General features: G+C 30.9%; 2 protein-coding genes across 2 annotated transcripts; one reads left to right on the plus strand and one right to left on the minus strand.

Annotated features, from left to right (window-relative positions):
• The first annotated feature begins 4645 nt into the window (after positions 1-4645).
• Positions 4646-6771, plus strand: LOC124929303 (pentatricopeptide repeat-containing protein At1g73400, mitochondrial). The gene has a single exon (XM_047469631.1). It carries the CDS (start codon positions 4961-4963, stop codon positions 6665-6667), a length of 1707 nt encoding a protein of 568 aa, XP_047325587.1. The 5' UTR covers positions 4646-4960; the 3' UTR covers positions 6668-6771.
• Positions 6772-6840: 69 nt separating this feature from the next.
• On the minus strand, positions 6841-11101 carry LOC124930298 (protein Daple-like). Its single transcript, XM_047470655.1, has 6 exons — positions 10962-11101; positions 10552-10752; positions 9764-9886; positions 9602-9639; positions 9405-9522; positions 6841-9103 (listed from the first exon to the last, which is right to left on the minus strand). The coding sequence occupies exons 1-6, from the start codon at positions 11037-11039 to the stop codon at positions 6983-6985; spliced, it is 2679 nt and encodes an 892-aa protein (XP_047326611.1). The 5' UTR covers positions 11040-11101; the 3' UTR covers positions 6841-6982.
• Positions 11102-23888: the final 12787 nt, after the last annotated feature.

Consider the following 23888-nt stretch of genomic DNA (forward strand, 5'->3'; position numbering starts at 1 on the left):
TCCAGGTAAGGAGCCTCTCGGTCGGGGTGCTAAAGTCTCTTGGTCGAGGTGCTAAGGGCCCTCGATCCTTGGTTGAAATTCTCGGTCGGTGTGTAAAAACCTTCGGTCCTAGGTTAGACCTCTCGGTCCTAGGTGGAAGCCATCAGTCATAGGTTATGGAATTTTTGGTCGGGGTCGAGATTCTTCGGTCCTAAGTTAGACCTCTCGGTTGAATTTTTTGGTTATTGGTGGAAGCCTTCGGTTCTAGGTTCAGAAGCTCTCGGTCCTAGGTCTAATGTCTCGATCGAATATAAAAATTATCGGTCGGACCTCTCGGTCCTAGGTGTAGAACACTAGTCAGACCTCTCGGTCATAGCTCAAGAATATCGGTTGGACCTATCGGTCCTATCGAATTTTCGGTCCTGAGTTTGAATTTCTTAGTCCGAACCGATGGTCGTCGGTCGGACCTCTTGGTTCTAGTTCGAACCTCTCAGTCCTAGTTCGAACATCTTGATCCTCAAGAACACAAAAGTTGTAGGTTTTGCAATTTTTATTAAAGCCTGGATTCTTTGATCGGAGAGCTTTGGTAGCTTCACAAAGCTCTCAAAAACATGTTGATCATCATCTCAGGGTAATAATCGACCTAGATGATAATCAAATCGTTCAAAACATTTTTTTTTATCAAAAAATAGATTTTTAGTTTTTAAACTCTTTTGAGGAGAAATGAGCTATCCATTTCTCCAATAGCTTCCTTATATCTCATATACTTGATTATTGCCAAAACAAGAACACCAACTGTTCATTTTGACCAAATCAAGAACTCAAAATTTTCAATTATTTTGAAATTTTTGATTTTGATCAAACATGATCAGGATGGATCAAACATAATCCAAATAGTTGCCCAACATGATTACAATCATGTTGGAAATGTTTTGGGCTGTGATCTTCAAAGATTAGCCCAAGAACAACAAACATATTTTTTTGATTTTTAAAATTTAAATATGGGGTTTTCTATTTAATGTTGATTGATTGTCTCTAACATATACAGAAAGGTTATAAAATGATCGTAAGATCGATTTCCACCATCAAATTCAAGAACCAGGCATCATACAAACTTATGAAAACTGAAATATAAAAATTTCAATTTCAAACTAGAAGTATGAATTAAAGTATGATTGGAAATTTATCAGGAATTTGATAACACTTCTTAGACCTTAAAGAAGCTCTTTAGAATGCCTGGATCTAAGCTTTAGAGCATTAAACAAAATTTTTTAAAAAATCCGAAAGCTTGAAGCTTTAATGACGATTTTTTTCTTCTAATTTTGAAGCTTGGGAGTTGATTTATTGGCTTCAGAAATGTTGAGGGAGACTATTTATAGCCTCCCTCAGTCAGTGGAGGCTTCAAATGGATCGAATCAGCCAAAAGCCATTAATGGAATTTTGGTTGTTCTTTATCCTACTTGCCGGAATAAGGATGAATCATCCCTATTGAAGTAGGAGAAATGGTCACCGAAGTATGGTGATTATTTTAGCTTTTGAATCAGCCAATTTGGTTGACTTTGGAGAAAGTTTCACTTTTGGAAAATCAAAGGATGAGACATCATTCTTATCCTTCTGGCGACACGTTGAAGACGATAGTGGCGGTCAAAACGACATTGTTTTGGGCGAGAACGTGGACGATGAGTGGTCCGTTAGCGTTCCGTCCACGTTTCAATTGTTCCGTCGCATTTTGAATGACAGAGTTAACGCTCAGTTTATTGATCCGTTGCGATGCACACACGCGCTTCCTCAGTTACAACCGGCTACGCGGATGCGTCTAGAGCGTTAGAAGAAAATCTAGCGCTCATTCGATGGACGCAATTTCAGCTGTAGATTTCTTTCCGAATTTCAGCTACAGATTAATAATTTATTTTTTTAATTAGAACCTTAATGGTTTGTTTGAAATTGATTTTTCTTTCACCCTTTTGACTCTAATTTTGATCTTTTTAAATACACAAAATGTTAATAAATATGACAAATATTTTGCCAACTTTTTTTATTTTTTATTTTTAGGGTTAAATAAATAATTTTGAGGGATGAATTGAGTACCTCATTTCACCTTAAATTATTTATTTTAATCTCTTGCTTTTTTTTTCTAAAATTATTTTAAAATAAAATGAGCACAACATTTATCCTAAATAATTTATTTTTTATTTTGGACATTTACCTTAATTAATTATGTTTAATTATCAAAATAAATAATCTAATTAATTGATTTAATTAGGTTTTGGCCTTGGGTTTAATTATTTTGATTTTATTTATTAAATAAATCAAAATAATTATTTTAGTTTTATAAATTGGTGTATAAATTTTTAGTGCTTACAAATACAATACTCGTGAAGAATTATACCATACTCGTGAGGAACAATACAATACTCGTGAGGAACAATACAATACTATACTCGTGAAGAACTTTATTTATTGAAAATGGTATAGAAACAATAAGTAAATATTAAAGAGAGTAAGTAAAGTGGTATATTATTTATAAAATTTGAACATGAAGAAGCACAACTATTACATATTAGTATCGATCAACCATTAAAATGGTTTTCCTCAATTGCACAATTATTCAGAAAATTATTCAACGTTACTAAAAAAATTAGATTTCATGTATTCAGATAAAAAAACATAAATTTAAGGAATGTAACACATAAAACCACAAATTCAAGTTCAAGCTAAAGACGCATGCTGCTGAGATGATGATACTCTTGTAGTAGATAATGCAGGCATCACTGTTGAGCATGTTACTCTGTTGTAACCTTGACCACTACATTAGCTGTATTGTATAGTGCGTCACGGGAATTGATCTTTACTGTCATCTTGACGAACATTACAGTAAGTTAGGATTTTTACTGTAATGTTCGTCACAATCTTTACTTAGTTACTGTAATGTTTCATCACAAACTATACAATTTGCGTGATGCGTATTGAAAAAATGGGAGGCAATATTTATGATACATTACTTTAAAATAGATGAGAGAAAAAGAAAGCATGAAAATGTAGCTCCACCCAAATTAGATGGGAGGTAGCTCCTTCCAACCAAGGTTTGGGAGGAAGTACACATTCATATTTTCTCTTGCTCCCATCTAGTTCAAATGAATGTATCAAAAACATGTCTCCTATTTAGTACAATACGCGTCACACGAACTATACAATTCACGTGACGCATATTGAAAAAATGAGAGTAATATTTATGATATATTACTTTGAAATAGATGGAAGAAAAAGAAAAAATGAATATATAGTTCCACCCAAACCGGATGGGAGGTAGCTCTTTCCAACTAATGTTTGGGAGGAAGTACATATTCATATTTTCTCTTGCTCTCATCTAGTTCAAAGAAATGGATCAAAAACATGCCTCTCATTTAATACAATACGTGTCACGTGAACTATACAATTCGCGTGACGCGTATTAAAAAAATGGGAGACAATATTTATGATACATTATTTGAACTAGATTCGAGTAAGAGAAAACATGAAGATATATAGTTTCTCTTAAGGTTTGGGAGGAACTACTCATCTTCATGTTTTCTCGTCCTTCCATATGATTCAAATAATATATAAAAAAACATGCCTCCCATTTAGTACAATATGCGTCACACGAAGTATACAATTCGCGTGACGAACTACACAATACTCGTGACGAACTAGACAATACTCGTGACGAATTAGACAATACTCGTGACAAATCAATACATAATTTTGACAAGAAATAACTATAATTTTCTTCACAAAATCAGGTCACTAATAAATCATCAAACCATCTAACTATAACATAATTATAAAATGCATATTTAACACATACCCATTTGAGAATGCGATGGTTGTCTTCTTCAACCGCTGTTGGTTACTGATATTGAATGGAGAGTCGTGTGTCTTCTTCAACCGCTGTTGGTTGCTGATGTTGAACGGAGAGTCGTGGGTCTTCTTCAACCGATGTTGGCTGCTGATATTGAACATAGTGTCATTGGTCTTCGTCAACCGCTGCTGATGTTGATTGCAGAGTCGTGGGTCTTTTTCAACCGCTGCTAGCTGCTGATGTTGATCGAATAGTCGTGGGGATAGGGAAGAGGGATTAAGGTTTAGGGAGAGGGAGAGGGAGAGGGAGAGTTGCTAATGTTGAGTTGGAGAGTTTAAGATTTTGTAGGGAATAGGAGGAAGAAGATGGAGAGATGAACCGAAAGAAAGGAAATTATTCCCAAGATTGAGGGGTATAAGGCTCATTAAGGATACTATGGACATTTGACAAGCCTAAATGTGATTTCCACACAAAATTATAAAGTTTTTGGCCATTTTTCTAATTAGACATATTATTAGAATTATTTGGTCAAATTTCTCTTTACAATAACATTTTGTAATTATTAATACTTTAATTTTATTTTAGAGTTTAATTAATACCTATCTAAATTTTATATACATAATTTAAAATTGTATTTACATATATACATTTTATTTACATATATATATACTTATGGAAAAGAATCAAACTAATACTCTTATAATATATAAAATAATAATTTATCTCCTTTTTTTTAATATATTTCTTGTAGATAAATTTAATTAATTATATTTTAATATATATATATATATATTTAAAAAAATACACTTGACAGACCTAGCACCTCACCACTTATGGCCGTTATTGGAGCGGCCATCGCTGCTTCAACACTCTCAGCAATTTTCAATCGGCGTTTGCCGCCTGTGTGCGATCTGTTGACCATGATCAATTCATGAGTATAAAATTCATTCTGCAAAGTCATAATTTTTCCATGCCACTCTAGTTACTGCCATTACGAACGCAAACAAAGGTTCAAATCTTTATAATTCTCTTTCTCTTTTCCCTTTCCCCTCCCGGTTCCATTTTTACCTTCTTTTCTTGTCAATTCCAATTTCCAATTAGTAGAAACACTGGTTGATTCTCCATTCACACATAGGAACAATCATGTATTTCCAATGCATTACAGCTGTTCGACGAAATGCCTCCTCCAATATTCATTACTTAACCCTCTTCAAACCAGCGATTTCACCTACAATCGCCGGTATTCGCCGCTTCTACAGAATCTCCGCTAGTTATCGATCTTCCTATACAGTCCCACTACGAGGGTCGTCAATTATATTTAACTTGCCTGCCATTTCCACCTTCTTAAGCTATTCAAACGAAGCTGGTAACGAATCTAGTTCTTCTGAAACAGACCCGATAGTCCATGAAAGCAGTACAACCAACTGTGACAAGCTTTACACAGTTATTACAGAAAACCCTGCTCCCTATAGCAATATGGAGAAATGTCTTGACCTTACTGACATTGATCTAACCACAGATTTAGTTCTTCAAGTTCTTCACAAACTTCATTATGAGGAGAAATTAGCATTTAGATTCTTCACCTGGGCCGGGCATAAGGACTGCTACGATCACGAACCTCAAGCATTCAACACCATTATCGACATACTATCAAGCACACAATACAAGACGAAACAATTCGGTGTTCTTTGCGACCTTTTGGATTACATGAAGAGAAACGACAGAAAATCAGTTCCAATTCAATCGTTACTAACTATTCTCAAGCAATATACAGAAAGACATCTTACCCATCTCGATAAATTCGCAAAGAAGAAGAAAATCAAGCCAAAGACACAACCTGAGGTCCATTCTCTCAACATTTTACTCGATTCCTTCTGCAAGTGCGGTTTAGTTTCGGACGCAGAAACCATGTTTAAGAAAATCAAGAACAAGATCGAACCGAATGAAACCACCTATAACATATTGTTCTTCGGATGGTGTCGTGTCCGAAACCCTACTCGTGGAATGTCGCTTCTACGAGAAATGATTGAAACAGGTCACAAACCCGAGAACTTCACTTATAACACGGCCATCGATTCTTATTGCAAATCGGGCATGTTAGCGGAGGCAACTGAATTACTCGACTTCATGAGGAAAAACGGTTCGACAATGTCATCTCCTACTGCGAAAACCTACGTAACCATGATATCGGTTTTAATCGAAAACGATAGAATGGAGGAAAGCTTTAAACTTATAGGAGAAATGATAAGTAGTGGTTGTCTTCCTGACGTTTCGACTTATAAGGAAATGATCGAGAGCATGTGCTTATCGGGGAAATTCGATGCGGCTTATCGATTTATAGTCGTGATGGGTGATAAAGGGTATCCACCCGATATCGTGACATACAATTGTTTTCTTAAGGTTTTATGTGAGAATAAACAAGGAGAAGAAGCAATGAGGCTTTATAAGAGAATGATTGAGGTTGGTTGTATTCCTAGTGTTCATACTTATAATATGTTGATTTCGATGTTTTTTAAGATTGATGACGTTGATGGAGCTTTTGAGGCTTGGTTTGAGATGGAGAAACAGGGTTGTGATCGCGATGTTAATACTTATTGTGTTATGATGGATGGGCTTTTCGCGTGTGGGAATGTAGACGATGCTCGTGTTGTTTTGGAGGAGGTTATGGATAAGGGTATGAAATTGCCTTATCCTAGATTTGATTCCTTGTTGATGCATTTATCGCGAATTGGGGATATTCGTGGAATTCAGAGATTGTCGGAGTTGATGAGGAAGTTTTATAATCCGTCTATGGCGAGGCGATTTGCTTTGAGTCAGAAAAGGAAGAGTATTAGTTTGAGAGGGAAGTGAATAATTGAAGGTTATGTAAATTATCTTGTTTCAAACAAGCTAATAATGCAAGTTTTGTGAGATAATTGGTTATATTTAATACAGGTTTTATTTATTTACTGTAATTTAGAAATTATGAATGATTTTTTTTTGATAGAAAAGGTGTGGTTTAGAAATTATGAATTCACTCAAAGTTATACGGAGAAGGCACAATGCACAATACGTTCTTTTTATTCGACATTATCCGTAAATGCATTGATTCTAAGTCTCGATCTGCAGCAGAAAAGAAAAAAAAAAAAAGCAAAGAGTTTGGCTGCTAATTGACATTGAGATTCACTACAAAGAATTACCTGAAATATTAACTAGAGTTTCTTTTCCGTTTATTGCTTTCTGCAATTTCAATAGTTGTTGATTCAGTTCTTCAATCTTCGTTTCATACTGTTCCTTCATAAAGACAACTCTCAACGATGATCTTCCCTCGGGTTTCCTTTCTGAACTGTCTATAATCGCCTTTAAGTGAATTGAAAGATTTCTAAACTCCTCTGCTTTCACTGTCTGTTCAGAAAGCTTTTGGTTAAGCTCATTGCATTTTTTCTCTAGCAAGATCATTTTACCTTTCTCCCCTTCCCTAGATAAGATTACATGTTCATGCAGCTCTTCTAATCTGGATTTCAGTATTAAAACAGTTGTTTCTGATTCCTCATTCTGAAGTAAGACGCGATCCATAGCTTCTTCGAATATGGATTCCTCTAGTTTATATTGATTCAATCTTTCAACTTCTGATTCTAATTTCACATATTCCTCATTTTTGCTCTTTAAATCCATCCTTAGATTCTGTATCTCCTGTGCCAATTTGCTCATGATCATCTTACATCTATCAAGTTCCTCAGATAAACTGCCTAATTCTAAAATTTCAGCAGCTAATTCCATATTTTCAGACGTGAGTTGTTGTAGGTCTATGCGAAAATGTTCCAGATTATCTAGAATTTCTTTGTTCTGATTAACATACCTCTGTTGAAGTTCAGATTCAGTGCAGATTTCGATCTGTAGTCTTTCCTCGAGAGTATCCATTTTCAACTGAAATTTGTCAAAGAGGGCATCAGAAGTGTGAAGCTTATGAAATAAGTCGTTTATCTCATCCTTGAAGACCTCTCTCATTATCGTAATCTCTGATTCCTTGTCATCGAGTATTCTTTTCTTCTCCTCCGACAGATGATAAAATCCTTCATATACATTAGACAAGAAATTCTCCAATTGGATGATTGAATCGTAATCCTGACGAATATCATCAGATGGAAAGTATTGATTGAATTGTCTGTTATAGAATACCAACACTGATCTCAATTTCTCAGTAAACTTGTCGTGTTCATTTTTGGAAATTCTGAACTCATCTCTCAAACTACGTATCTCACCTTGAAGATCGTTGTTCTTCAGAGTTTCCAGATCTAACAACCTTTCCAACTCCATTTTCTCGGAAAGTAAATCTTCATACTCATTGATCTTCTCACAAAGGAAACGGTTTTCTTTTGAGAGTCTTTCCACCTCTGTTTCGAGAAACTGATTTTTATGAAACTTGTCGTTAAACTTGGCATCCACCTCATTTCTAGAGTAATTCAGATGAGCCCTTATCAATGCTGCTTCTGAATTAGCAGCTTTCTTATTGAGTTCCTTGTTAATAGAATCGAGCTTTAAGTATTCATCATTAAAACAATGCTGCATTGATTCCATCTCGGCTTTGGTAGATGCAATATCGTGTAGGCAGCCAGAATGCTCGTTTCTCAAGGTCATAAACTCTCCGATTATTTTCTTCTGATTTTCTTCGAGCTCTTGAATGAGTGTTTCGTAATAGAATTCCATCTGATCCATTCTTCTTCTGAGGGTTTCCCTATCGGATTTTACCTCGTCCAATTCCTTCAAAAGATCAAAGATTTTCCCTTTAAGGAATCCTGTAGCATCTAGAGTATCCTGTTCTTGAGTGATGAAGTCAAGATTTAAGCCATTCCTTAAAGAATATTGTGAATCCATTTCTATTCTTCCTTTCAACTGAGAAAATTCTAATTTCACAAGGGAAATTTCGTTTGCCAGTTCTTCGACAGAAGAAATCTCAGCAATAAGAAGCTGGGAGAACCTCTGTCCTTCATTACTGATTTCATCTGCATACATTTGCAAAGAACTAACCTCCATCTTAAGCTGCTGCAGAAATACAGATTCAGATTCCTCCAACTCATATCTATGTCTGCCATTATCTTTGATCACGGGCAATGGATCACTATTAGAGGAGTATTCAGAATCCCATTTATCCATCCAATCATTTCTTTCCTCATCCAAAATTAGATGATTGAATGAATCTGCCACTTCAATTGCTGTATTTTTTGCACTAGAGCAGATTTCTTCCGCCTCTTCCTCGTGAGAAACAAGATCTTCTAACTCTGATCCAATCCTAACATTTGCATGATCCTGTTATTTTTTTTTCAAGAAAAGAATTGTAAAATAAGTTACAAATTTGAATTATTAAAAGGAACAATTGCTGCATTCTTTATGAAGATAGCAGATAGTAAAAAGAAACAATTTTAATTGAAGATCTTGTCCAATACAGTAAGGCTATGTTTTCTTTGGACAGAATTGGACTTAGAATTATAATTCCAAAATGTATATGATTTTTGTAAGTTTCAATTCCTAGCCAATTATACAAATTCAACCATAGCCTAGGATATTTTGGCTTGAACTTCACAAAATAATAAGATGACAGAAACAAAACCTGATGAATCATGGGAGTTTCTGAAGTCGATACATTTCCATAACAAAGCGTATCATGTTCAGTTAGATCGTTGTTCTGCAAACCGGTCTCTCTTATTTCACTCTGCTGCTCAAATTCTCTGTGAATACATTAACATAATTATGTACTGTCTTACATCTATAGAAGAACGTTTAGTAGAGGACACAAGTTTGAGATACCTGAATCCAGTTTTTGAATTTAGCAGCTGAATGGTTACCTGTAAACCAGAAGCAAAGCCAAATTTATTATCATATTGGAACTATAAAGATTTTCAGAAAGAAATTCATGTTGAAATATTAGTATGCCTTGAAGAAGCAAAGAGTTGAATTTTGAGACATTACATATAAAACAGCTCCGCAGTTGCACCCATCAAGAGGAAGTGGAATAACTACAGGTTTAAATGCGTTGGCATAATCCGCAAGATTTATTGTGGCTTCACCAAGGATACTAGATCGAGAAGAACCCTGAAAGAATGAGATTCCATGAAAATGCACAGAATTCTAAAAACAGAAAATTTTGGCATAAAATGGGGAAAGGACTCAAGTAAAGTTCTTCATTAGTGCCAAAACCTATTGTTTACCACCACTAATAAACAGCACAATAAGCGATATTTACTTCTTTGAATTGGTACTTTTTGCTTATCTTCCTAACTTGCAAAAATGAAAAATTAGGTAAGCGCTTTGTCAACATATGGATAAAAAGAATTTATCTCATTTAGTTCGTTCATGCCTACCACTCTAGCTAGTTATTTCGGTTTCTTACTAGCTGCTTTAACTATAACCTCAGCTTTATGACAGTTCACTATCATAACAAATAAAGAAGTAGGAATAAAAAGTGTTAGTACAATGCATATTGAAAGAAGTCTATTCTTTGGCTTCTGACTTGACTTTTATCACTATATTAGTCTCTATTTGGCAACACTTTTGTTTCTAAATACGGACCTGACAGAGAAATAGTGAACTAGTTTTTGAATATGTGCCATACTCAATTCAGAAACACCTCATTTGAATCCACACATGGATGAGAAACCAAGGTGTTTAGGGAAAAAATATCATGCAATTGTGTTAGTAGAACTTTTACTAGAACAATGTATAACATCTAGAACAGTAGGAAGAAATAGACAAGATACCATAGCGACAACAAACTTGTAAATCTTTTCATCATATTGTTTGCTTTTGCTATTCTGAATAAGTCTTGTAGTTTCATAAATAGGATCTGCCCATTTGCATTGCCCATTTCTCACATTCACTTTGGTTGTCTTTGCTTTTGGCTTTCCTGAATCAACAGGAATGAAATATATAAATAGCTTATCCCATCCAGCTTGTAGAACCTGAACATTGAAAAAACAAATGTCAAACTAAATCAATCACATAGAAATCATAGTCTTACAGATATAAAAATCACAGGCTATAGTAACATGATTATGAACAATAGGAATAGTTCTATTTGAATTTCTGATAAGACCCAAAAAAAGGCCTTCTGCATAATGACACCATTAAATATTGCTTCAAAGGAAAACAATAGCGAAACAATACATACATGAGTTGCGTGAAATTGCAGCCTGAAAACAACTTTTAGTTTTTCTTTCTCAAACTTCGACTTATTCAACCTCGACATTTCTGCACAAACAAGTCTACTATCTGCTGTAATCCCTAAGAATCAAGAAGAATGTATTAATTGCCATGAATACATAAAACCTTCAAGAGTGCAAAAGAACCAAACAATTAAAGAAAATAGTACCTTCAATTTCAAATAAATTGACAAGTGAGAGTGAAGGTTCATTCACATGAAAAGCTTAATTTAAACCAGCAGACCTCGACCTCAAATCTTATCAATTTCAGCAATCGGAATCTAACCAGAGAATTAAAAAGCAACATTACCCATAAAGTAGAATGCTGCAAAGGTCTCACATATATAACAAACAACAAGCTGGAACCCTCAAATCCTGCGTTGAAGAGAAAGAGAGTATAAAAAGCGGTATCCAAGGAATTCTGAAATACAATTCCCAACCAAAGATTCCATAGTAGCTGAAGCAGAAATGAAATTGTCGTTTGTTAGCCTAGCCGACTAAAACCCACACTGTATCCTGTACATTACTATTTCCTAATTACCACTAAACGTCAAAAAGAATTCAGAAGCCAGTGCAGATACAGTCACATTATTGAATCCAAGTGACATTATAAGACAACAAAATAAGCATATAACTTGTATAAGCATAATTAACAGATATACATACCTAATTTCGGATTTTGGAAAGCTTAAGTTTGAAGGATCTAAGGAGAGAAACGTAGAAGATGGAGAAAGGGAAGAAGAAGAAGAAGAATATGGAGTTATTGCCATTGAAATGATGATCAGTTTAGTCAAGAGAGGTCAGGCGTTTAATTTGCATGCAATTAGATTAGTTTGGACGCCGTTAATGTGAGAGTGACTAGACTTGACGGTCCCCTACCCTCTGTCTTGTTTGGAAGTAACTCTGATTTGACGGTCCCCACCTCTGTCCCATGTTTATTTATCTAATGTCCTTAAACTTGTTTATATAGGGAATTTATTTGGAATTATTCAAAATTTAGTTGTTTTTTTTTTTAAATGAAAAGTAAAAATATTATTTGAATTTTTAATTAGTTTAATTATTAAATAATTTTATTTATTTATTTAAATTTAATAAATTAAAGTAGAAATTTTTTAATTAATGTAAAAAACATTTGAGTAAATTTTCAAAAATATACCATTAAAACTCATGTCAAATGAGCTTAATGCCCTTATGGGAGAATAATGTATTTTATAACATGACATTAAATGTGACCACTTTGTTTTTATTTTATTACTATTTCATTTCATGTAGATATATGAATTATTAAAATTTTATATACTTATACTATGACCTAATTGTTATTTGAGCTCGAATGCATTTGATAAAATTAATCTGTATTTTAAATTGTGTTGTATAAGGATTGAAATATCACAATTTTAATTATTTGAAACTTTTTCTGATAAAACGTTTGCATTCTTATACTATCGTTTTTCTAATTAATTTATTGTGGTTGTAAATACATTATATTTACAAATATTTGACATTTTTTTTTTAATTTAGTTTTTTTTAGATCTACACCTTCTAAGTTGTCAAAAAATGATTTGGGTGACTAAAGAAATGTTATTATGTGAAAAAAGTTGAGAAATTCAAAAATATATAAATTTGTTGTTTATTTTTCAAAAAACTAACAAATTTGTAATGTGTGGAATAATTGGGAAAAATAGAAAAAAAAATTACTATATTTTTATAAAATAATTAAGAAAAGAGAAAATACTGCCATAAAAGTAAACAATGTTTGGTTCAATAAAAAAATATTAAAATTGTAATGGTTCCAATCTTATATTAAACCATTTATATATATATATATATAGATAAAATGTTGAAAGAACTAATTTTTAATATATACATTAATATAAATTTTTCATAGTTGGTATATATAAATAAGTTAGTAATACAAGGATATCATTCTAAATCAACTTTATTATTATCTTTTTACTATTTTATTAATTACAAAAATATTTTTGAATCCGAACACAAAAATATTATTATCCACGTAACAATCTAATCCGAACACATCCATGTTTTGTAAATATAGTCTCAATTTCACTTAAACATAGATTTTGACTTTGTTAGATACTAATGATTATTTTTAATCATAACTTGATTGAATAAGTTTGGTTGGATTTTTATTATAATTTTACAATATTTGTAAAGAATATATTTATAAAATGATTTAAAAATTATATTCATATAACAATAAAAAAATGATTTTTTTTTAACTCAAATAATTGAAAAACACATCAATTCTATTGAGAAGCGATAGGAGAGAGAATTTGAGAAAGAATGACATATCATGGCATCAATGAAAAAAAGATAAAATGTGAGGAAAGAGTGAAAAAAGAAAATTTTTTTTTTTTTAACGAATCAGATTGGGCCACATCATTCCCTCTCCCCAATTTCCTCCCAGTCCTTTCTCAATTTTATTTTTGGCATTAAACACAAAACAATTATTTATACAATCAATTTAGACCATTTCCATTACTTAAAAATACTAGGAAAGTTCAATAATTTTTTTAAACTCAATTATGACCCTCATAGAAGGAGTCAGTTTTTTCAGAGTGTACTGTGGAAAACGGAATTAATTATTTTATTTACGTTAAAAAAAATGGTTTAATAAACAAAAGAATAAAGAACTTTATCCCAATTTATTTCAGTGTGTCAGTGGTCAAATGTTGACAGTTACGTGGACACTCCCAGTCCCCTGATCAGTCTAACACTCTCACGAGCACTTGTTAAATTATTTAGGACAAAAACATAGATTTTTTTTTCAAATATATAAATAAACTTCAGACTAATATATTAAATAACTTTATATTAATAATGACATTGTTCGAATTTAAATTATATTAAATTGAGTTATTAATGATAAGATTTAAAAAATATATAAACATTTAATAAAAAAGTATTTGTTAAAAAAATTAAATAAAAAATATTTAATTTATTAATTAATTAATATTAAATATGGATGCTTTGTTAATTATGAAATTAGAATTAAAATAGATACAATTTTAATTCTTAGGTTTTGTAACCATTTAAAATTAAGAATTATAATTATAATTAAAATTTTAATAAATTCAAACAAATGTGAATTTATAATTTTAAAATTTAATTATTTTGAGTTTAGAATTATAATTTAAATATAAAAAAAATTTAAGCAATTCTTATTATTTTATTATTTATAACACAAATTAAGTGTTGAAAAAATATTTATTTTAATTTAAAAATTAAATATCAATATTTTTTTAGTTTCAAAAGTTTACTGTTTGAATTAATATATTAATTTTTAAATATATATATATATATATATATTATTTTTTAATAAGAATCAAACTATATACAATTTTTATTACATATTATTATAATAGGTTAGGTCAAATTAATATTTTAATAATATAAATTATATATATTTAAATTATTTTTATTATATATTTTTTTCAAACCTAATTCATTAAATTATTATTTAATTTTAAATTTTGTAAAATTAGAATTCAAATTTAAATTCATTACGACTTATTTGATGTGATTTAATTCAAATAAATTAACACTTTATCATAATATATTAATGGCTCTTTTTTATTATATTATTAATTAAAATACTTCTATTTTTTATATTTAAGATTTTTAAATTCTAAAATTTTAAATATTTCAAATATTTAACTATTTTACTAAATAAGTTACTTTTTACATCAAAATTGTTTTTCAAAATTTATTTTAAAAAAACAGATAATAATAATGAAAAAAAACAACACACCCAAACAAGTTTATTTTGAAGAATAATAATTTTTTCTATTAAGAAGCACAAAATAAATTTTCTTATTTGAAAAACAAATTAGCAACATTTTATTAAAAAAAACAAAAGTGAGAAATTGTCAAAATTAAAACTAAATAGTCCTTAACTTTGATTAAATGATAACAATCAACAACTTTAAAGTATTTGATTAGAAACCAACTAACAAAGATTACAGTAATAAACAACAAAATATACAAGACCTATAATTTTAAAATTTTGATTCTATTATGAGTTTCCTTTTGACTACTCTTACTCTATTTTATAATCTCAATCTGCATTCCTCAAATCTCAACAAACAATTATATTCATGTCGCATCCTCACATGTTTGACTCAAGACTTTACTATTGGTGATTTATTAAATTATAAGTACATAATTACATATAAGTCACAAATGGGTGCATTTGAAATCTTCTTTTGTCTTCTACACCAAGATTCACGTTTATCATCACTTTCAATTGTTTACGACTATTTAAATACCGAGTTATTATCATAGGCGAATCTATAATAAGGGCTCGGGTGGATAACGGTAAAAGTATGAAATTACCTCTTAATTTCTTAAATTTTTTAATTTAATTTATAGTTTGTTTATCTAATTTATAAAAATGACAAAATTTATCTTTATCTATAATTTTTTTATTATTTTTTTAAGCTCGTCTCAAAAATTTTTTAAACACCCAGCTAAGAGTCTTGGACCTGTCTCTAGTTACAATAATCTGAATGAATAAGTTAACGTGAATAAATAAAATCAAATATACATGTTATATAAATTAGAGTGATTTAGCATATTAATTAATATATTCAACATTAGTTATTCAAATAAATTAAAGATTATAAAACACATTTAAATGTTTAACAAATAAACTAAAGTAAAATATGTAACATGATTAAAATAAATTTTAAAAATATAATACAAGGAGTGATTTAGGAAATAAATTGGGAGAAAAGAACGGAAGAGGAATGACTGAATTTTTTTTTGTTATAATCAATCAAATTAAAACACTTTCATTTCATTTTTCATGTTTGCAAATTCCTTCATTTTATCATTTATCATAATATAAAGTACATGAATAAATCAACATCAAATTAAACTCATCAATGAAGTGATTCTGCATGGGAATTAGGAATATGAAAACTTGTTATTATGAATTATGATGGCCAAATTCAGTTCACACGTGACTTTCATCATCATTGAAAAACTTCACAATGAGACATGATTGTCAAGTTTCTTATTTTAATTCCTTTGTTTTGTAGCAACCTACTCTAGCTCCATCATACATCCACACAGTTAATGCATATATGGGTCATATTGTGGTTATAGCTGGAGGTAAATAATATATGAAATTTTCTAATAAAATATATTAAAAAATGCTTATAAAATTTATGTCCACAAAGAATCTATTGTTTTAAAATATATTTTTTTCATTCATTAACAATAAAGTTGCGGTGAGCAAAACGGGTAAACTTAACTCATATTCAACTCAAATTAAATTTTTGAACTCATAATTCAACTCATATTATTCACTAATATGAGTTGAGTATGGGTTGAGCCGAGTATGAATTGGGTAACCAAAACTAATTTTTTATATATTTTTTTTGTCTCGTTTAACACATATTTAACTCGTTTATCACGTTTTATTCGTTATGCCCAAAAAAACATTCTCCTAGGTAGACAGGGCTGCAAACACAAGAATTAGTTGCATTAATCCCTACAAGTTCCCTATGGTAGGCCGACCGCCCTATCTAAACCAATCATCATATCGGTCCCTAAGCCCCATTGCTGGAAAAAACACATTTTTATCTCAATTAATATTTTTTAATCCGTTTAACAAATGTTTGACCCATTATACCCTATTTAAATGTTTTTTTTACCAATTTAACACGTTTTGACTCGTTTAACACATATTTGTCTCACTTAACACATTTTAAACCTGTTTAACACATTTTTGTCTCGATCAACACATTTTTAACCCGTTTAACAAATATTTGACATGTTATATCCCGTTAAACACGTCTTTGATCAATTTAACACATATTTGTATCGTTTAACATATTTTGACTCATTGAATACATTTTTAGTCCGTTTAACAAATATCTTACTCGTTTTTATTATGTTTAACATGTCTTTTAGTCATTTAACACATTTAAACTCATTTAACATATTTTAGTCTATTTAATAAGTATGTGACCCATTAATTTCATTTAATACGTTTTTGACATGTTTTTATATGTTTTTATCTATTTAAAAATTTTTAATCGTTTAATTTTTTTTTTACTTAATCACATTTAACTTTAATATTCTTCTTTCTATTTCAAAATTAATTAAAAAATTAATATTATATTTGTGTGTAAGAGAAATAAGAAAGAGAGATGAGAGAAAAAATGATAAAGCTTAAACAAAGGAAGGGAGTAACATGATAGTTTAAAATTAAAATTATTTTATTTGTGTAATTTGGGTAACCATAACATAACCAATTAAATTTAATCTAAATTTAACCCAACCCAAATTTAACCCGGTAACCCCTGGAAACCCGCACGCGCGTCGAAGCGCGTGGTGTGGGCCCGAAGTGACTCGAAGTTCGATAATTTTAATATGATTTTATAAAATATATCTAATTGAATAAAACTTTAATTCACATGAAAACCTGCAAGTTTTTGTAGTTAGGTTTAATATTAAAAACATGATTTCATTGATAAACATGATAATATATTTTGGGGTCTCAAATTATATAATTAGCATTCTTATTTTGAAATTGTTTAATTCACTTAATCTAATATTAAGTGCAAAATTTGTGGAACTAAAAAATGATAACAATAAAGGGTCATAAGTAAGAGTTATATATATTATTAAGAATGATGAATATTAGTTGTGCTGGCGAGCCACTTTCATAAACTAGCACTCAAGGTGATATTACTTTATTTTTATATATATATATATATATATATATATATATATATATATATATATATGAATAATTAGAGTTATTTAATCGTCTCTTCTCTTCGTTATATTCGTAAAAACTAAAATATTTTTCGGTCGAAAAATGATAATGATGTGAAAACCTAAAGACTATTGATTAGGAGTTTATAATTTTATAAGGCAATATCTAATAATTTAATTATAAAGTTTTCATCATATAAACAAAATGGAAGGTGTACATAATAATATCTAATAATATCTTGTACATAAAGACAATGCGGCTCAACTTGAAAGTTTGATAATTGATGTTAAAATATTTATGTTTCACTTTATAATGAGCTTTTTAAATCAAAAATATATATATATAATTATCATATATATAATTATCATACTGCAGCTCAACTTGAAAGTTTGATAACGGTCTCTTAAAATATTTTACAATATACACATAAAGATGTCGATTAAATAATTTATTGACCAGGTAAAGTAATTGTAAACACCAATTTATAAAATTAAAATAATTATTTTGATTTAATTTTAATAAATAAAATTAAAATAACTAACCCAAGACTAAAAACTCAATATAATCAATTAATTAAGATTAACTATTGTAATAATTAATCTAATTAGTTAAAGGTAATGGCGAAAATAAAACAAAAAAAAAATTTGGAATAAATGTTGTACTAATTTTATCTTAAAATAATTTTAGAAAAATCAAGGGATCAAAATAAATAATTTAGGATGAAATGTGGTACCAATTTTATCCCCAAAAATTATTTATTTAACCTTAAAATATACAATAAAAAATAAAATTAGAAAAATATTTTTCATATTTATTTTAATATTTTGTGTTTTCAAAAAGATCAAAATTAAAGGTAAAAGGGTGAAAAAAATCGATTTCAAACAAACAGGGTTTAAATAAAAAATAAATTTGCAATCCGGTGTAGCCGAAACCTAGAAGGAAAGCTACAGTCGGAACTGTGTCCATCGGATAGATGTTGGAATATCATCCAACGCCCTAGACGCGTCCGTGTAGCCCGCTACAGCCAAAGGAGCGCGCATTCGTGAAGCAGGCGATCGACTAACTCCCGTTAGCCGAAGCGCTTATGGAGCACCTGATCGTAGACGGAATGCAACAGAGCACCAACGATGCAATCCGCGTTCGCCAAATACCTTTAAAACAACGTCATTTCAACTTGTGGTCGTCTTCTTCGTTGCGATCACCGGAGGGATAAGATCAAATCCCATCTTTTATTTTTCAAAGATAGAATTCAGCCGATAGTCAACCAAATTGGATGATTCTAAAGGTGGAATGATTACACTACGACAATGATCATTTCCCCTATAAGTTTAGGCACAATCACTGCCTATTCCGACAAGTTGATCCAAGAACAGATAAAACACAATTAATGACTTTTAATTGGCTGATTTGATCCATTGAAAGCCCACAACTGACTTCGAGTGGCAATGAATAGTATCTATTAACAATTCTAAAGCCAAAAGATCCACTCTCAAGCTTCGAATTGGAATTTTTAGAAAATCCGCCAATAAATCTTCAAGTTTTCGTATTTTTGAAATTGTTGCTTAAGGCCTTAAAGCTTGGATCTAAGCATCCTCAAAACTTCCCTAAGGTCTAAAGAGTGTTCTCTAATTCTTAGTAAGATTCCAATCACTCTTTAATTCATACTTCCAATTTGAATTTGAAATTTTTATATTTCATTTTTCACAAATTTGTATACTACTTTGTTTGTTGGATTTTATGATTGGAAATCGATCCTATGATCATATCCAAGCTTTCTATTTATGTTAGAATCAATCAATCAACCATAAACAGAAAACCCAAATTTGAATTTTAAAAATTAAATAATCGTGTTTGTTGTTCTTGGGATAATCCTCAAGAACAGCCACCTATAAAGCTTCCCAACATGTTTCTAATGATGTTTGAAAACTATTTGGATCATGTTTAGTCCATCTAGATCATGTTTGATCAAATAAAAATTTTCAAATAAATGGAAAATTTTGAGCACTTGAATTGGTCAAACTGAATAGCTAGTGTTAATGTTTTGGTACCAATCAAGTATATAAGGTATGAGGAAGCTATTGGCTAGCTCTTTACACTTCAACCAAAAACCCAATTTTGGCTACAAACTATTTTGAATGAATTGATCATCACTCAGGTTGATTGATACCTTGGGGGATGTTCTACATGTTATTGAGAACTTTGTGAAGCTACACAAGCTCTTGGATCGAGAAATCCAAGCCTCCATTAAAATTGAAAAACCTACAATTTTGATGTTCTTGAGAACGAGAAGCCCGACCTAGGACCAAGGGGTCCGACTAAAAAATCTTAACCTAGGACGGAGAGGTCCGACCGATGTTCTTCACCTAGAAAACAAGAGGTCTGACCGATGATTTTTACAACTGACCAAGAAATCTAACACAAGACCGAGGAATCTCAACCCCGACTAAGAATTCCCAAATCTGGGACCGATGAAGTTATCCTGGGCTAACCTAAGACTAGTGGTTTCTACACCCCGATTGAGAATTTCAGCCAAAGACCAAGAATCTTTAGCACCTCGACCAAGGCTTTTCAGCTAGGACTGATGGGTTCGACCGAGGATCCCAAGCCCGACCAATGAAAATGAACTCATGGACTAGGACATCAGTCTTAAGGCTTGTTGGTTTCCATTTTCAAAATAAAAAATTAATTTTGTAATTTTGGAACATCAAAACATTTTCTAAAAATCCCAAAAAATTAGAAAAAGATTTCAAAATAATTTTGGGATATTTCCACAAAAAATATTTTGATAAAGACATTTTTGAGATTTATGTTTAAACCCTAATGTCTTTGAATGACTAATATTTTTTAGGTATTTTCCTCCCTAGTTGTCATCAACAACATGTACTAGCATTTAAATATTGTTGTTACAACATTTTAATAATTTTAAAACCTATGAATTCCTAGGACCAGAATAATAATCGGTTAAAACTATAACGTTATACGTCTGATTTTTAAAAACCAAGTTTATAAGTAGAGATCATTTTAAAATGGGTACGGAGGATATAACGTAAAAGTCATTTCCCGTGTATCACCAAACATCGAGTAAAAAACGAAACTTTAGTGTAAAATACGTCTGTACACGTACATTTTTGTATTGAATTTTCGAAAATCAATTGACAACTCTATCTTCAAATAAATATTCTTTGTTTAAAAATAATCTTTCTCTATTTCAACATAATTATCATATAATTTTTTCAAATCAATAAAACAACTAAACATGTATTCTTGATCCATATTTTCAATCATCATCCTTTTTAAACAAAATGATTTTTTTATTAAATCCACCTTATATAAATAAATAAATATATATATAGTTGAACCGTAAATAGATAAGGATTTCTTACCAATCATTCCAGTTTATTACCTGGTTAGTATTCCAAATAACCTTCATTTTAGCTTGCTCTAATACGTAAAGAAATGGGACAGAGAGCAATTGAAGCAGAGGAAGAAATGAATCAGTGAAAAAATGAAGTTGTGGAGGTAGTATTTATTTAAGAAAAATGATAAACTCAGCAAAAATATTAGAGAAAGTAAGTTCACAAATCGACGTGGCATGTCGTGTGTAGAAGAGAGAAAATTTCTATAATACTCACCTCCTATAATAATATCTAATTATTACAATACTCACCTCCTTACAAAATGTTTGGTCCTTCAAACTTTACAAGGAAAACTCCTTAAATAATTGGGAATACCTCGACTTTATATTCTCTTCCAATTCTTATGTAACTTCTCTTTCGAAGTGATTGCTCCATTGAACTTTGACATAGAGAATTGTTCGTCATCAAAGTACTTGTTCATTTCTATCTACAACCCGTATTGGAACTTCTTCATTTGTTAATTTTGTCCCGAGCTCTAATCGTATATAATTGATTACGTGATCAGCATTAAGAACATACTTCCTTAACATAGAAATATGAAAGACATTATATATTCCTACCAATGATGGTGGTAGAGAAATTTCATATGCCACATCCCAAGCTTCTTTAGTATTTCAAATAGTTCTACAAATCGGGGACTTAATTTTCCACATTTCCTAAATCTTTTCACATCTCGCATAGTAAACACTTTGAGAAATATGTGCTCTCCAACATTAAACTCTAATTTCCGTCTACGATTATCGACATAACTCTTTTTTCTAGATTGAGCATTTTTCTCGGATCAAACAGATTTTATCAACAGTTTCTTTTATTATCTCTAGTCCCTCTCTCCTACCTCATGCCAACATATTGGAGAACGATATTTACGACCATATAAAGCTTCATAATGTTCCATTTGTATGTTGGACTAATAGTTGTTATTATACGCCAATTCTATTAAAGGTAAATGTTCATCCCATGATATGTTTACATCTATAATACATATATACTTGCAACATATCCTCCATAATTTGGTTGACCCTTTCTGTTTGTCCATCTGTTTTAGGATGAAATGCAGTGTTAAAATTCAGTTTGGTACTCAAACATCGATATAAACTCTTCCAGAAATGTGAGACAAATGTAATATCTCTATCTGAAACAATAGTCCTTGGTACCCCATGTATCCACACTATTTCTTTGATATGCAGTCATGCTAAATTTTCCAACAAGAATCCAATTGGAATTGCCAAGAAGTGAGCAAATTTTGTTAATCTATCCATGATCACCCACAAAACTGTATTACCTCTTCTTGTCTTCGGTAGCCCCGACACAAAATCCATTAGATGTCTTCCCATTTCTATTGTGGAATGGGTAAAAGATGTAGAAAAGTTCTTGTTCTTTGATGTTCTGCTTCCACTTGTTCACATGTTAGACATTGAGACACAAATTCATCTATCTCTCTTTTCATGTTATTTCACAAATAATTTCCATCTTTATCAAGTTAAAATTATGTTATTACTCTCGTTGTCAACTCTCTCTTAGTCTTTGAAAGATAAGTCATCTTGTTGATAACTTTTGATTCTTTCATCTAGAGTAGAACGGATCACCAGAATTGAAATCAAAGCAGGTTCATCTCTTGTTGGCTTACTACTCAAAGCGTCAGCCACGACATTAGTCTTTTCAGGATGATAATTTATAGTTAGGTTATAATCTTGAATTAGTTCCAACCATCTTCTTTGATGCATATTCAACTCACTTTGACTGAAGATATATTTCAAACTCTTGTAATTAGTAAAAATCTCAACTTTTGGCCCATATAAAAAATGACGCCAAATTTTCAAAGCAAACACTGTCGTTGCAAGCTCCAAATCATGGTTGGATAATTTTGTTCATGTGTTTTCAATTGTCGAGAAGCATAAGCAATAACATGATTATTTTGCACCAATACACAATCGAGCTCTTTATATGAAGCATTACAATATACAATATAGTCTTTACTTTCCGATGATATGGTTAGCACTAGTTCCATGATCAATCACCTTTTGAGTTCTTCAAAACTTTCTTCACATTCTACTGACCATTCAAATTTCACGCATTTTTGAGTTAGTCTGGTCAGTGGTGATGCCCTTTAATAAATTTCTTATAATAACCTGACAAACCAAGGAAACTACAGATCTCTATAAAATAGATGGTCTACACTAGTAAAAAAGACCTTATAGCGATTGGTTTACAATCGCTATTAACCTCCAAACAAATCGTTATAGGCCTATAGCGATTGGTCATAAACCAACCGCCTTCAATCGGTAAAAGTCTTCTCGTTATTGCCTTAATTGGCAACGACGATTGGTAAATGACCAATCACTATAGTCTTGTAGCGCTTGGTTATTAAACCAATCGTAGTTTCCATGTAGTCTACGACGATTGGTCTTTAAACCACTCGCAGTTTACATTTAGTCTATGGTGATTGGTTATTAAATCAATCGTAGTTTCCTTATGAGTGTATAGCGATTGGTTATTGGACCAATCGTAATTTCCTAATGAATCTATAACGATTGGTATAACAACAATCACCATAAACTCATTATGAACTATATGCAATATAAATAAAAGTATTAAATTTAATAATATTACAATAATACCTATAAAACCGAAAATTTAACTACTACCATAATTAAAGCATAAACACCAAATACTCAATTGAACCAATATCATCATAACCAATGTTATTAAACAAACACACAACCAAAATA

Source organism: Impatiens glandulifera, chromosome 3 (assembly GCF_907164915.1).
Source record: "Impatiens glandulifera chromosome 3, dImpGla2.1, whole genome shotgun sequence".
Classification (NCBI taxonomy): Eukaryota; Viridiplantae; Streptophyta; class Magnoliopsida; order Ericales; family Balsaminaceae; genus Impatiens; species Impatiens glandulifera.

Bases quoted from the DNA above. Each gene is read 5' to 3' on its own strand.
- LOC124929303 (XM_047469631.1), top strand. From the start codon at position 4,961: ATGTATTTCCAATGCATTACAGCTGTTCGACGAAATGCCTCCTCCAAT.
- LOC124930298 (XM_047470655.1), bottom strand. From the start codon at position 11,039: ATGTCGAGGTTGAATAAGTCGAAGTTTGAGAAAGAAAAACTAAAAGTT. The intron at 9,640-9,763 runs GTAATGTCTCAA...TCTGGTTTACAG, and splicing joins ACTGCGGAGCTGTTTTATAT to GTAACCATTCAGCTGCTAAA. The intron at 9,104-9,404 runs GTTTTGTTTCTG...AAAAAATAACAG, and splicing joins AAACTCCCATGATTCATCAG to GATCATGCAAATGTTAGGAT.